This window comes from Lonchura striata, chromosome 4 (assembly GCF_050655825.1).
Source record: "Lonchura striata isolate lonStrDom1 chromosome 4, ASM5065582v1, whole genome shotgun sequence".
In the NCBI taxonomy this organism is placed as follows: Eukaryota; Metazoa; Chordata; class Aves; order Passeriformes; family Estrildidae; genus Lonchura; species Lonchura striata.
Window position 1 is genome coordinate 72,287,423 of NC_140706.1, and position 16,461 is coordinate 72,303,883.

The 16,461-nt window shown below is 38.2% G+C and overlaps 1 protein-coding gene across 3 annotated transcripts in view; it reads left to right on the top strand.

The window, feature by feature from the left end:
• SLC7A11 (solute carrier family 7 member 11) overlaps nt 1-10,710 on the top strand; it is a 69,338-nt gene extending 58,628 nt beyond the window's left edge. For all 3 annotated transcript variants that reach the window (XM_085578443.1, XM_085578444.1, XM_021529575.3), the window contains one exon: nt 808-10,710. In XM_085578443.1, the coding sequence (XP_085434569.1) occupies nt 808-875 (68 nt within the window). In that variant the 3' untranslated portion in view covers nt 876-10,710. The remainder of the gene's footprint in view (nt 1-807) is intronic.
• Nucleotides 10,711-16,461: the final 5,751 nt, after the last annotated feature.

The following is a 16,461-nucleotide window of genomic DNA, read 5'->3' on the forward strand; positions in this document are numbered from 1 at the left end:
ATGCAATGCCTGGAGACTCTTGGCCTCCCTGCCCCTATCAGTTTATAGTCTAAGGGCAACCTGGCTTTGCAATGAACTGGTGACATCCAGAGAAAAGAGGAAAGGATGGTAGAATCTGCCTTAGACAGATGATCAGAGAAGTGGTTTCAGTTCATATCTTCTGTCAGATGCACTATTTTACCCTCCTGGCATTGTGTCAGTGTCAACATTCATGCCACATAGGATATTAAGAATGAGTGAAAAGTGAAAGAAATGGTAATAAAATGTTCTTTTACTATTCTGTATGTGCTATATGTGAATTAACTGTGCAATTTATGCACCAGCACCCTAAAAAGAAAATCACCAAACGCACCAAAAGGAAATAAATGTTCAGAGTGAACAAAAGAAAACATGAAGTTACTTTGGATGGATGATCTTTTTTTTTTTTTTTTTTTTTTTTGCTTAGGCAGGTCTTGGCACATGTAAATTAAGTTATTTGAATTCTTCAACATAAAATCTTGATAAAGCTAAGCAGTTATGCAGAGTAGTCATTTTTAAGATTGCCTTTAAAAGCACGTAGACTTTTATTGAATAAGGTTATACATCTGTACCCTTCCATTATTATTGTATATGCACAACCTTGGATCAGAGGCTCAGAAAATGGTTAAAAAGAAAATGCCGAGTTTAAATGATATATGTAATATATATGACCTGTGTGAAGTCTATGTGCAAGCAGCCTGTATAGAAGCTAAGACAATTTTCCTGACTGCTTCTCCTTCTTAATGTCTCCTGCAAAATCTTACAATGTGTATGCTTTTATCTTTGCAGGCAGGGTAACCACAACATTGCAAATCCTCTTGGAAGTCATCCCAGCAGAGGAAGATCAGAAATCATGATCACCATGTACAGCTTTTTTGGCTTAGTGTTTCATTTCTACCTGAAATAAAGAGTAGGGAGATTTATCCCCCTTCCTAATGTGCTGCAAACTGGAGGAACAAGTCCCAGTTGCAATGGAAACCGAACAAGTCCCTTACAAGAATTGTCTTTTATGATGCCATTGGAATATTTTTTTTTGACACAGTTAGTCTATATGTAGAAAGCAAGTACTTGTGCTACCAGGGAACTCTTTACTGTTTCTTTTGGTACAGTGTGTTATTTTACCAAACTGTAAGCTCATCACACTGGGATTTTGTTTGCCTTGTCACTGGAGATAGGTTTAAGGGATGTGCAAGTGCTGGGTGTGCTGTGAAGAGTGGATCTTGCTTTCTGTGCTTGGAGATCTCAAGTCTCACCAGAGCAAGGGTGAGATAAAGCTGCTGAGTTTCCCATACTACATTCTTCCCACCACTCTGTTTGGCAGCCTGATTTGGCTTCTTTTGACATACTGGAAGCTGCAGTGCACAGATGCAGAAGCACCACTCCCCAGACCTTTGTGATGGCAAACTCAAGGCTGCTTCATTCCAGAGTTTTTATACCACAGCCAACAGAAGCAACTTCTGAGACTTAACATTTCTGCCAGTGGGGCAGAAAGATTTTAGCATGGGAATTTTAGCAGCAATTTTATGCACGTTAAATTTTTTACCAGGCTGGAATTGATAACTGTTTTTACTGGTGTTTGTGTACCTACACAACACAAAATCCAGCAAGCTGAGCACTGACCTTCAAATGAGTCAAAATATCTGAAGATCACCTCCACTGCTGTATGAATGTTTCCTATCTGGGAGCATATGGTCCTGCACTTATCAGTCAGGCAAGCCTGATTTTAAAGTTTTTTATCAGTGTTGGTGTGCAGAAATGGATGTCACTTGGTGGGAACATGGTAAAGACATGGCAATAAATGCAATACTTTTTTATGAATAAGGTATAAAGCAGGCTACAGCAGATTTGCTGTTTTGAGTAGGATGTGTGCCTGATCTGTTGGCTTTTCATTCAAGCACACTCCAGTTAAAAGAGTTTTGGAACACTGAGGAACATGTGTTAAAACCCAGGAAAGCTAGTTTTAACTCAGCAGAAACAGAGAAAGGCCTTCAAAACTAATAAAATAAAATGAAATTCATCTCCAGAGCTATTTTTGAACTGAGCTCTGGCTCAAATATAAGCTGAAATTTTGCCCTTTTTAAAATATAATTGTATAGCTAAAGAAGTTTTTTAATACTTAGAAATTGAGTTTTATATTCTTAATGACTACCCAACCTTAGGGTTAAGGTTTATTATCACTCTGCTAAGAATATAACACCTAACTACTGAATGCACTACTATTTGAGCTGTCTGCTTTCAGCCAGTCACGTTTCATGAAAATTCTTATGGAACTAAGCATCATTTAACTTCCTAAATTGGGAGAAAAGCACAACTAGTAGCCAGACCACTACAGTAAAGGGAGACTGTGTATTGTATATGTGTTGTATATATCCAGAATATCTACTGCTTTAAAGATGTACAGTAATGTGTCTTAAATGTATACATGTTTTTTGATTTTGTATCTCTGTGGTGGAATTTCACAGAAGTAGAGGAATGCATGCAAATGATTATGGAGAAGAGCAGTAATTTAAGACACAGAAAGCGTTTTGCAAATAGTGTTCTTCTTTAAAAGTTTTCTCTTTAGAGTAATTTAGTGTTATTTGAGATTTTTTTTTAGGCAAACATTTTGAGAGAGGTTTTTTTTTTTTTTTTTGCACTGACAGTGAATGTGTTTGTTTAGTACTTACCTTTGGGTCACAGCTCTGCCTTTGAGGCTATCTCCTGCCATCCCCGTTCATTGGGGTTTGGTCTCTGTCATCATCTTTAAAGTACACAAACTCTGCTGCTCTCTGACAGAAATAAACTGTCTGGCACCCTGCAGGGGTGCACCCAACCTGTTTCTTCCCCTGCAAAGTGTGTGGGATCCAGAGCAAACCACTTCCAGAGCCACACTGGATGTAACTTTTTCACTCTAATTCTTTCATTCCCATGTATTCACTCCTGTTGTGCCACTTTACTTGAAAATTTGATTGTTGGCAGTGTTAACTTGTAAAAATAAATGGCCTCCATAAATATAACTGAATGTTGCTTTATTTTCCCATTGTGCTCTTTAAGGTTCAGAAGCCTGATTCAGTGAATATATCTTTACTAGCTTTAGTTCATATAAAGGGTTAATTTATCCCAGGGGAAATCCTAGGACTTTTTGATTGTGAAGTTGTATATTTTAGGAAGGAAAAAAATTACTTTAATAATCTGGGGTTTTTGAAGGTGCACAGGGATTTTAATTTTGGGTTAGTTTCTTTAGCACGTGCAAGTGTAGTACAAAATAATGTAATTGTGTTTCCACTGTATTATGAGAGTCAGTATTAAGGATTTTTATTACACTTGAAAGTGAGGCATATCTTCAGAAACTGAGGAAAACCATATTTTCTTAAAGCATCAAGTTGTCTAATAAGATTGCTAATATTTCTTTTCAGAGTCATAGAGGAAATTCTTCTAGGATAAAGGATAAACTTTATATATTTTTTTTCTTATTAGGGCCTGAGGTAGTCAGCCAATGAGACTATTTCTGTGTTGATATTCAGTGGTTCTTATTTTTCTTGCATTTTTCACTTTTATATCAACTGGATGTGCCAAAAATATTTTTCTTTTTGTTTAGGTGGTTGTTGCTGGTTTTTTTTTCTTCTTTGAATTTTTCACTTTTTTGGGGTATAGGTAAAAGTGTCACTGAAGACAAGAGAAATTAATATCATATGTGAGTAGCAAATACTGGTCAGGTTTAGTATGGAATAGAGGAACTGTTCAGCACGTGAAGCCTCTGAAGGGGCTGACATGCCTTTGCATCTTCTAATCTGGAGCATTACCATTCCCTCATAAGAATTATTTATTTTCAATTCAAATCACAACAGAGGCTTCTTTTGACCATACCATGTCTTCCATATTTTTCAATCTGAATGGAAAAAAACCCAAAATACTTTGCTTGCCAAAGCTTCACGTGCCTTTCACTATATGTATATAAATATAACTCTTTGTCTGAATGTGTATGCTCCTGCTTTTTTGATTTTCACAGGAAAATCAGGCTTCAATTTAAGAACAGTTTTCAAATATTTTTCTACAGAAGAAAGTAGTAGTTACCTATTTCCACAGGGTGCAAAATTGTGCTGATGTAACAAGATAAAGAGGATTTCCCATTATGTTCAGTGCTTCCAGAATTTCTGACTTAAGAATTAGCCATATATCAGGATCCAAACAGATTTTAATTAGCAAAAGTCTTCGAGAAATGGGTGTTGATCCTTCCTAGGAGGAATTAGATATTTCATTTTTTTTCATTGTACCTATCAAATATTGTTTTTAATAACCAGCAGACGACAGATAGATTGGACAGCAGAGCATGGAGTAGGTAACGAATATATTGAAATCCAATTCAAAAATTGTATTTATGTCTGCCAAGGATGCAAAGTGCAAAGTCTGGCATTGGAACCCAGGCAGGAGAGGTCAGGGGGAAGTGCAGGACAATGTGTGATGACCTCTCATGATTATAGGGCAGCTGCCTAAGGCTGGAGACTCTTCTGCAGGACAAACATCCTAAAAATGAATACTTCTGCCCAAGGTGTCCTGCCTAAGGTGCTCTGGAGTCCCTTTTAGCCTGGCTCTCCCCCTGGCAGGAAAAGTCTCAGGGAAATCTCTCAGGTCCTCTCAAAGGGAGATGGCAGATTGAGATAACCCTGTGCCTTTTCTGTAAAAGACATCACTTGTGATTTTTCTTTTTCCCTTGAACATCCCCCTGCATTCTTTGAACCATTACTCTCTGGTGGTGTCTGGAGTAACTGAGGAAAGCTTCCATGCCTTAAACACCTCTGGGGATTTGTTGAGATTGACAAACTCATGGAGTTTTTTGTTTGCCTTCAGAAGCCTGTAGAATTTTCTTATGTGTTAGTCCATGTTTAATTTGTTTTCTGTTGTATTTTTGCCAAGGAAATCTTGGGGAACATGTCAACAATTGAGACCATTTCTGTTTACATTTCCTTTCTTCTCTCTTTTTTTATTCAAATCAACTTTTGAAATAATTTTTCCCTCAAGTGCAAAGAACCAAGTGGATAAAACATCTCTTCCAATGGAGGATTAATTATCAAGAGAGTTGGGATCCTCTTCATATTCTCTGTAACAGGAATGTCTACAGTGTTGTGATGTATATCAGAGTTTTGGTGTTTTCTAAATATGATATTGTCGCTGTCGAGGCAGGATGGGAATGAAGAGACTCTGACCAGATCAGAAGGCTGTGAGGGTAAAACTCCCATTTATTCAAAATACACTGCTCTTTTATACAGAGCTTCGTGAGGACCAACTCCACTGGTTCTGAAGTGAAAATAACTCACCAATTGGTGTAAAGTGTTTGACGCACAGTGATAGAACTTAACTATAAACAACGTGAAAAACAAGAGAGATAAAGAATTATTTATATTTTTTTCTAGCTCTTTTCCAGGCTTTTTGCCTCGCTAGAAACTCTTAGTTTCTTTCTTTGACTGAATACGAGACCCACATGATATTGTTGATGTTCCAACATGGTTATAAAAATGCTGTGGCAACAGTCAGTTTTATGCTCCTCTAGCTCATTCTCTGTTCCCAACTCAGGCTACAAAATGTTCCCACTGCTAAGCTTTTCTACAGGCCTTTTTCAGATCCAGGAATTCACCTACATCTCCTTGGAAAGGGAAATGCCATCCCTTCCTTTGTGGTTCCCCTAGAACTGGATTTTAGCAGGTGACCTTAGCTCTAGACAGTCCCTTTGCTGAGCCCAGAGGTTGTTCTGTTTAAGGGAAGCTGCAACCCTGGGTTTTAAAAAGAAGCTGGCTTTTGTAATCACCTCTCTCATTTGTACTCAAAATGTTTTGTAAAACTGTTAGATGGGAATTTTGGAGCTGTTTTGTAAATGTGGTTTTGTGTGTGTGTGTGACAGAGATTTTCATTTCACCCCCACGCCCTGTTAGTTATGAGAAGTTAAATGTTATGGGATAGTCTGATTTTACCCTGTACCTTTGGCTCTGCCTGAAGAAAGCAATTTGATGCCATTTCAGCTGCCAATATCTCGTTGCCACTCAGTCATTACAGTGTAATTGGATCTAAAGTACATCTATAATTTGCTGCTAGCAATGCTGGCTTGTCTTAATTATGACTTCCAGCTGATTTCTAGCCATACTCATCCATGAATATGCACAGCAAAGCAGTCAGACTGGTGCAGATGAATAATTCTTCTTGACAACTTGAGCTTTCATGCTATCTATGTATCAACCTGTTAAAAAGCATCAAGGCAGGATCTCTGGCTTAAATTGGATGGAGGCTTTCAGGAGGGCTTATGATACAGCCCAGCACACCACGAGTGCAAAGCCTGAGATGTTTTAGGTTCTATGTATGTGTGCATTCTTCCACATTTGGCAAAATTTCTGGGAGAAAATGAGGAAAATCTGAGTGGTCTAAATGTGATCTAGGCAAATGATTTTCCTGTTGCTTTCTTCTGCATTCACCCTGACTGAAGGCTACAAATGCATTCTCACTGAGAGCATTTCTATCCAGTGTCTCTTCTGCAAGCCAGCTCTTTGAAACATCTGTATTTGATTTTAAGCTGGGTGCTATTCTTGTCAATTTGCTTGTGATTTTTTTTAAACCTCCTATTTTTCCTCACCTGAAAACTGGTTTTTCAGGCTGTGACAGCTGTACTTTTGAAAAGTAACAGAGTCATAAATTAGGGTCACATAAAGTTCTAAAGCAGTTCCAAGCAGCTCCCTCCTAACAGGCTTATATGGTTTTGTTTGCAGATTGCAGCTGGAGGATCTTAAAGTTTATCACAGCAAATACTCAGCTCCTCTCAGGTATCAAGGGTGTGGTGTTTAAACAGAATCCTTGCACTTGCACCCCCATACCTGATCAGAGGTCCTGACTTGGCCACCTTGGCATTAGAAAATCTGGGCACGTGGTAAAATGCACTCAAAGTTATGAAAACTCTGTGGGGATAGTGAGAGATTTGGACAAGCTGAAAGACTACATGGACAGCAGTAAATTTTATGGTTAGCCTTCTATGTATACTTAATTACTTGCATATTTTCAACTACCAATAGCTTCATTAAAAAATATCTGTTATACTGCTCTAGAGAGACATTTTAAGTCTCCTGAGTTAGTTTTTGTTTGTTTGGTTGGCTTTTTGTTGTTTATTTTGTTGTTTTTTTTCTCTTTTCTTTTTCTTCCCTTTGATTTTAAGCATTATATTCAGGACAGCTTCCTCAGGTGTTCTACTTGAAAGCTGGGGCAGACAAAGAAGTTTTTAAGGGAATTCTCACTGTATTTTCTCTACATGTACTGCACAATGCAATTCAATATTCATCAATTAGTTTTGGCTGCTGTTAGTATTTCCCATCTCTGTTTGCTAATTCATGTACCAGATATATGTTAAATGAATCATTAAACATCAGGGGATTTTATGCTTGTTCCACATGCAATAGCTCACTATTGAACAAAACTCCAGTGTTTTGTACTAATGTTAAGCCCTACCTTTGATTTTGTAATAAATATAGGAGTCAGAGGCAGAATAAATCAGATCCTGTGCTGTCAGGCTGGCAGGGATGATTGATCACACCTTTCTGACAGCACTGCATTTGACTGCAAGTCTCATGCAGCCCCACTTTAGATCATATAGAGGCATCTGGATGATGAAAAGCAGGCTGGATTAGAAGACAGCATACAGGGCTGCACCACTGTCATATTTATTTAGTGGTATGTGTCTGCTAAAATGATTCAAGTTGTAGCTCATGGTAATAATCCTCTCTTGTATTGAATCCATCTTGGCTCATTTTATTCCTTTACCCATATTTTAAACAAAAATTGTTTTCAAAAACCTCTCCAGAATGGAAACATAAAGCCTTTAGCTAAAGCAGACATATGTGTGTAACAAAATAGCTCATCTCTGCACTCACTAAGAGTGCTTTTTTTAGAAATGAAATCATTATGTGTTACTCAAAAATTTAGATGGTCACCCAAACACTCATGTTCCTCCTACTTTAGAAAAAAACTGCTTACTCAAGTATCAGAAACTCTCTAGTCATAAAATTTGAGTTTGGTTGCTGCTTGGCTCTTGGCAATAGATGTCTGCACCAAGGCTTTGGCATTGGACACTGAATTTGGATCTGAAACCCAAACATTTTTCTGGGCAGAGGTAGCAAGGAGCAGCAGCCTATGTCTGAATCCCTGTCCTGCCTCCTTGGTGAGGGGTTTGTGCATCTGTCATGAGAATAGAGCTCACCTGGAAGCTGCTCCATGGAGAAATTGCTGCTCATTCATGTTATGAAAATACAAAATACAGAGTGGTGCAGCACATTGTGTTGGGTTTCTCACAATTTTTCAAGATGTTATTTGAGATGCATTGATGTTTGGCTTGTATGGCTTTAATTTGGCTTTCTCTTTTATACTACAAATGATTTTTTTTGTGTGTACATATACATATATGTATGCATTCTTTAGGTTTAGTGATGCAGAGCTGCACTCCTGTGTTGCAAGTTGAAGACAATCAATGAAGCATTATTTAATGCATGCCAACTTCTTCTTTAATACTGTTTCTAAAGTAAATTGCAGCAAGTACACAGCTATCCACCATGGAATAATAAATGGATATAGAATGTGTGGGGAATAGGCAATAAGCCAGAATCATTAAAAAGCTCAGTGCACCACTCCAGCAGCACAAAGCAGCTGTAAAGCTGAGGCTGGAATTGCACACAACAAATGGTGTACACCAGTAAATCTGGCCTTGGTAATTTTACTGCAAATGGCACACAAGCCAGAAAAAACATTTAGATAATTGAAATTAACACTTTTAACAATGATCTATAAAGCAGTGAATGATAATCAAGAGGTTCTTTCAAGCTCTTTGTAGCAAACCTATAGTATTTCACACTCTATTTTTCTCCAGTATAAATTAAACAAAATAACATGGATCCTCTTTTCCTTAAGAATGGAACATCTTTATGGTAAGGTACCAGCCCCTAGTTTGTCAAACACTACAAGGCTTGGTATTTTGGTCTCGGAACAAAGTTAGATAAAAAAGGAGCTGTTGGAAAAACATTAAACAGATTTTTTTTTTATTATTATTTATGCAAATCTGCACCTGTGTTTATTCATATCAAAGTGCCTGTGCATACCAGATCATGTGAACATAGCCCTTGGGTAGGTAGAAAAGCTGCTGCAAACTTTGAAGTCCTTCAGAGGGTGTAACCACTACTGGAAGATTGGATATTCTTCACTGATGCTCTCAAAATGAAAAAGTTTTTTATTTTATATTTTATCCATTCCATATTTTTCAATGTTGCTCTTAAAATACAACAATTTCCTTTCTTTCTAAACTAAACTGATGAAAGAGAAGATTCAATCTCTCAGGCAATAAATCAGCTTTTAAATGTTAGATCAGCCATTTAAATCACTGTTTGACCACATTATTGGCCACTGTCTCTCATTAAGCTGCTTCCCAAAGTCACCAGGTATCTTTGGGATAGATTAGATAGATATATAGATAGATATATAGATATAGATGATAGATATAGATATAGATAGATATAGATTATATAGATAGATATAGATATAGATAGATATAGATTATATAGATAGATATAGATTAGCTATAGATATAGAGTAGATAGATATAGATATAGATAGATATAGATTAGATATAAAATTCTGAAGGAGAAGGTGCCAAATGTACAATGGACAGTGCCAGTGATGGGGCCTTTAGTTCAGGTCTTCCCACCCCTGCAATGTTGCTGGGGACTCTCCATCCCTTCTCCTGAGGCTGCTTCACTTAATCCAAACACTTATGTGATAAATGCAGGCAGTGGGAGCAGCAAGGAGTCCAAGAGGAATGCTTTAAGAGTCATGGGCAGAAGGGATTTTTACTCCCATACTCTTTCTCTCTGGTCCCATTCAGTTCAAAATGCTGCAGACAATGAACTAATTGTTTACTTTCTGAAGCAAATAAGCACTTCAGAGAGAATCTAGTTTTCTGATCAAAAGGAAGGCAGGATTAAAAACATGCAAGCAGTAAAAGGAAAATCTACTATTTCTTAGAAAAACAATGCTTTGCAGCCCTAATCTGTTACTGAAAGTTCCCATTAATCCCCAGCAATACGATCAATCTGTGGTGAAAATTTAGTCTTGTATGTATGAACTGGAAGTGATCTTATTAGTGTTTCACTACATCAGGTCTGATAAACTCCCATATCTATTTCGGTTAAGCTTCTTTTGATCCACCTAGAGCATAATTTTGACTTCCATAATTTTCTGGGGGGCAATTTCATTTGTCTCAGACTGAAGTTATGAAAAAAGTGTAACCTAGCAGTTGGAGGATGCATGCACTCTCCCACAGGTGCATGCAAACAACACAGACAACTAGATATTTGTGTAGCAGCAGTGCCTGTGTGATGCGTTGGAATTCCCCTCTTGGTTCCTCAGTTCCTGATGGTGTATTTGTGTCAGGCTTTGGTGTCTGAACTGCAGTATGCCTATGGGAAGAACAATTCAATGGGCAAAAGAGACTTTTCTCAGTTCAGCTGCAGCTGAAGTTCAATCTGCAAGTCAGAAAGTGCCCTACAAGTGAAAGGCTTTGTTTCCAAAAGAAGACAAAGGGTGCTGAAGAAAGAGACAGGTGTGAGGTCTAGACCCTTGACTATAAATATCAACTGCAATAAGTTGCCATTAGGAAGAAGTTTTCTTAGTTCTTCGCTGAAAAGAAAAAAATAATCAGAGGGATGTAGCACCTCTCCTGTGAGAGCCAAGTCGAGTTGTTCAGCACAAGAGAAAGCATTTCAGTGTTTACAAGAAGTTTGTGAGAAAAATTGGACAGACTTTGAAGACTTTCTTCAGAATGAGGAGAACTGTTGCTCTCAAGAAGGTTTGATTAGTTCTATTCATAATGAAGGGCATCACCTATGGCCACTATTTAGTTGAATGGTCACAGTAAATTTTTATTTTTCAAAACAATGTGATTTACATTATGATACATTTTAGTAGGGCCTTTAGCAACAGGACAAGAAGTAATGGTTTTAAATTAAAACAGGTTCTGTTTAGATTAGATATAAGGAAGAAAATGTTTACACTTAGATGATAAAACACTGGACAGGTTTCCAAAGAGGTGGTAGATGCCCTATCCCTGGAAACATTCAAGGCCTGATGGATGGGGCTCTGTGCAATCTGATATAGTTAAAGATGTCCCTGTTCATTGTAGAGAAGTTGGACTAGATGACCTTTAAAACGTCCTTCCAACTGAAGCCATTCTAGTATTTTTTTCAGGTATGTTAGGCAATGCCTGTAAATGGAGGGGAATAGGGAGGGAAGGACTGTGAGAAACCCCCCCCCTTTCTCCATGTATCTGCCAGTGGCTTATGGCCTGCCTTCTACCAGTGAAAACATAAATAGCTCCTGGAGGTGTGGAATAGGAACAGGATCTTATCCCTCCTGAGGGTTTACACCTTTCTTTCATATGAGCCAAATACTCCCCGTTTCCCATTGGCAACGCATGGATCAGGACTGTGCCTTCTGTGGCCAACAGTACCAGGAGAAACAACTTATACCGGTAAGACACTACACTCATGGTGAATTTGAAACATTTTTTTTTCATTACTGACATGGAAAGTAGGCATCTCTTCACTTCTTCTCTGAAATGCATGAAGTCATTGAACAATCACAAAAATAACAGAGAGAAAGGCCATAAGAAGAAGTTCTGCTGTGGTATTTTGCCTCTGTAAAGATGTCATAGACTAGTTCCTTTTATTTATAGCTCTAGTAGCATATACTGAACTCAATTTTTCTGAAGGTATTTTGCTATAAGCCTACTCTCTGTCTTTACCATTGTTATTTGCACTGCATAGTGAGATAAAGTTATTAACAGAAAGAGACTATAGGTCATTCAAGTGAAAATAATTCAGAACAATAAATTGAAAATATTAAAACCTCTTCCAAACTGAGAGGTAGACCTCTTGTCCAGAGATCTGAAGACTCACCTAGTAAAGGCAACTGGCCCCCTCCACCCACTGTTTCACTGTGAATTAACAACTGATCACATTTATCATGGTTTCCACTACAACCAAAGAAGACTGGTGGAAATGGAATACTTGACCCAAAGCCTCAAAAGTTTCTTAGTGACTCAGGAGGTGACTTTCTATGGTCAATCCCAGCACCCCTGTGGGAAGAGACAGGGTAGAATTGAGTTACGGCTGTGGGTGGCTCCTGCAGAAGCACATGGGAGCCTGAACATATAAGGAAATACTGTGTCTTCAAGAAGTGTATAAAACCAACTTCTTTCTTCTAAAAGATTCAGATTCCCAGTCAGTCATTACCCATTTTTAACATGGGTGCAATAAATTGAATTAATATAGTTGTCCTAATCCTAAATGCAGTAGAGATTTCAGTCTTGCAAGCTGTCTTCTCAACAGAGGGAAACAAACTTGTTTATTACAAAGCTTGTAAAACAGGAGACAGAAACCTCCCTTTTCAGGGAGATGCTAAATTCTTTGGAAGTTTTTTATTCACCATGATAACTGTCAATGGATGAAAAGTCTAAAGCAGAGTGTAAAATATCTTGCTTTTCCAATGTTCTGATCCCACTTGGAAAGACTCCTTGTGGCAGACTGAGCATGGGTTACTGCTGCAAGGATTGCTCATGGATTGAGGGAACAGGACACCTTAGAACACTCTGCAAATGTATGCTTGCACAAACCTGAAGTGTTGGAATATCCTGCTGTAATCTCTGTGAAACATGTATTAAGCCTGCCTTCTCTCTTGAAATATTACCTCATATATATTAAAATATAATGCAAACTTTAGTGAAACACTTAATCCCAGGAAAACACCCTTTAAAATCAAATCACTGGGATACATTCTTACTACTTATAATTTCCATTGATAAAAATACTAATAATAGTGATTATCATCACCCTGCTATATATTTTCTTTCCGGTGCTATGGCAATTTCTGTACCACATGTGTGCTATTCAGACAGCTCCTCTTAAAATACTTATTCAGATTTATTGATAAATTGTGTAATTTGCAAATGCAGTCCCCAGCTGAGTAGTGCATTCCTTGTTAGCAAACCACTTCTGCCTCCTATAAATACGTGTGTGCTTAAGTGCTTTTTCAGGTGTGGCTTAGACACTTAATGCTGGACAGAACAAGGGTCTAGCAAAAGGCAAAATATTCAACATGCTCTACAGAGCCATCATTTACCTCCTGCATGCAACCTCTCTTCTGAGGGCCAAATTTTTGTTCAGCATAAGTGACAAACCAGGTTAAGCAAATGTCCTGGTTCAGGGCAAATTTGGGAGAGAACCCCCAAAGGGGTTCCTCTAGAAGGCAAATTCAATCGGCCCCTCCCCACCAACTGGTTTGGGAAAAAATACCTCCTTAGAGAAAAGTGGAAAAACCTGAACAGTATTAAACAATGAAACATCTTGTGGCTCCAAAAGAGAGACAAACTCAGAAAAATCCCCTGGGCTGCAGCTCAGCTCACTCAGTCTCTGATCAGTCCCTCCAGAGCTGCCAGTGCTCTTCTGGTGCTCATCCAGAGCAGGTTTGAACAGTTCCAAAGAAAAGGAAAAGCCACAGTCCAGGGAACTTCTTTGCCTCAGCTAGCTAAAACTAACTAAAAAGCAAAGGAGAGCTGTGTCTTGCTGTCTGTCCATCTGCAGACAGCACACCGGAGCAGGAATGTGGAGGAGGGAGTGAATTCTTGAAAACAAACTGTGCTTCTTCTCCCCCCACCTCACTCCTGGAGCGGGTTTTAAAACCTGCAAAACTTATTATTCACCATAAACAGAACAGATGATTGGGGATCAAAGCATCATACAGTCAACCTAGGACAGCAAATGAACAACATTTCTGTCTTGCACCGCTGTTACAGTTAAACTTTGCAAAATTGGCTTTTGAGTTATTAAAAAAAAAAAAGTCAGGAAAAGGAGGGGGAAGAAAGAAATGTAAGACTCAGCAAAGATATGTTATGTGGCCTGATATGAAAGAAGAATTCTCTTGCTGGAATGTCAATAAATAAAACTTGAAAAAAATAGAGAAAATCAATGGAAAAAATTCTAAAAGCCACCTGGTCTCTATATAGGAGGAATTAGTACATAAATGCAACTAATTCCCTCAACTTTTCATTCCTGGGAAAGGTGAAATTTTAAGCCATTATTCATGTAATTAGTCATCTTGCAATCCTAATTGGTATTGCTAGGCCAGATGCCTGCATTCCAACTTTTCACCTACCCCCATTGAACAGGGAGTGCAATTAATCAACTCTTCTAGGGTGGCTGTCCCTCTGTGAAATGTCATCAAAAATCTGAGCACATTTTGTGAGGACAGGAAGAATGTCATTCTGGAAGACTTCTCTCAATGTTAATGCATTTTTTAAATGAGCCTTAGAAATTGCACCTTTCCCTAGTGATGTTTGTGAAGTACTTAACCATCTCAAATGGTAGAAGAATTAATCTCAGGATTAAAACTGCCCTGGTTTCCTCCCTTTTTTTGTACCATGACCTGTTGTTTTGTATGATGCTTCATTTCGTTGTAGGACTTTTATATTTGCATACAAGAATCAAAGGAGAAAAACTGGGTTGGAAAAATTGGACTTCAATGGATTATTTGGTCCATCCTGGAGTCTGGCTTACAGGCTGATAGTGTGTGAGTAGGACAGAGGGAACTGGGGATATTGGACATTATTACCACTAAAGGACTGTGAACCTTTAGGCAATGCTCTTTGAGAAACCTTTACGTTTCTCAAAGAAAAAGCAAACCTCTCTCACAGCATGGCATGGCAGTATGTATGGTGCCAGCAAATAAAAGCATTAAAATGACAGAAAGAGCAACAAAAGCTCCTATTAGACTGAGAATAAGTAAAATAAAATTTTACTTTTAGAATTTGACGTGTATAAGTGACATAAGTCTCTTCTTCCAAGTAACAGCAAACAGGACAAGATGAAATGTCTTCAAGTTGCACCAGGGCAGTTTGGATTGGATATTAGGAAAGAGGTTCTTCATGGAAAGGGTTACCAAGCACTGGAGCAGACTGTCCAGGAAAGTCATTAAGCCACCATCCCTAGAGATATTTAAAAGATGAGTAGAGGTGGTGCTTAAGGACAAAGTCTTGTAATGGCAGTACTAGGTTAGCAGTTGGACTCAGTTTTAGAGGACTTTTTCAACCAAAGTGATTCTGTGATTGTATTAAATAGGTGCTACTGCTGAAAGAATAGTTAAGGCAAGTCTGGGTTTTAAAACAGAAAGAGCCTGTAATTTTCTTTGTCAATAGGCCTGTCAGTACAGCCCCCTCACCCCAACTATAAGGCAGATTTTTGCATCTCTTGAATTTTCAGCTTGCCTAAAACATTTTGATTTTTTCTTTTTTAACACAGACACATGTAAATTTATGTGTATAAAAGGTGAATTGTTTTTATGGAAAAGTTTTGGTCAGGAACAATTAATTACTTTTACCTCCAGGCAGCACTGTAATACCAAATGGAGCTCCAGGTTTAGAGAAATGTAAAACTAACTTCTGGCCCTATTCAGCAAGAACAAGTATGTATTATGTGTTTTATCACCAGCTGCTGAAATTTATGGCATTGGAATCAAGAGCCAGCTAAAAGCTGACTCAGCAGATTGTCCTGGTGACATGGACAGAAGAATGCCTGAGTTATGTCTGCAGGGCAGAGTATGTCATCTAAATTAATACAGAAAAATTGCCTCATAAGTCATCTCTGCAGTTGCTCTGTATTGCACTATTTGAAGACCTGAATTCGACACTACACTAATTTTGCAGATGCAGCACTGATTCATCTGGTTTGGATCTCTACATCTTTTCACAGAGAGCGAGTTTTAATGACACTTGGGTTATTGAGAGAACCACACTAGCCAGACCATTAAACCCAGCATTAAATCCAAACTAACTCTCAAGAAGCCTAATTCATTTCATATGAGGCAGTAAGTACAGTGCTGCTGATGACTCCAGTGAAATACTTAAAATATAGTGTATCCCATCAAAAGAGAAACAAATGCAAGATATACATAAGAGCAGGTGACATTGCTTAATTACAACTGGGGTTTTCTTCTGGTTGTAGGGACACCAGAGAAATTTCATTTTAAACCACATGGTCACCCTGGGTGTTGCATTGTGTTGACCTGCATTTCAGACTTACTGTGAACTCTCTGGAGAAGTCAATATTGGAGACCAGAGTGAACAGAAAGCACAGATTTCTTTTTGCAGTTTTGATGAATTCATAAATTCAGATGCCCTGGGGTTTTGAAGATTTTTGTTTTGTTTTGGTTTGTTTTGGTTTGTTTTTTTGGGGGGAGGAATGGTGGGGGAAAGTATGTGTGATAAGCCTGTGGCCAAAAAAAAAAAAAAAACCCAAAACAAAAAACTAGAGAAAAGTAGGAGGAAAATAACTTTTTGAGAAACTTGTATAGCTTCTTACCTGTGGCAGCCAGCAAGTGGGACCTACTTCTGGGCTG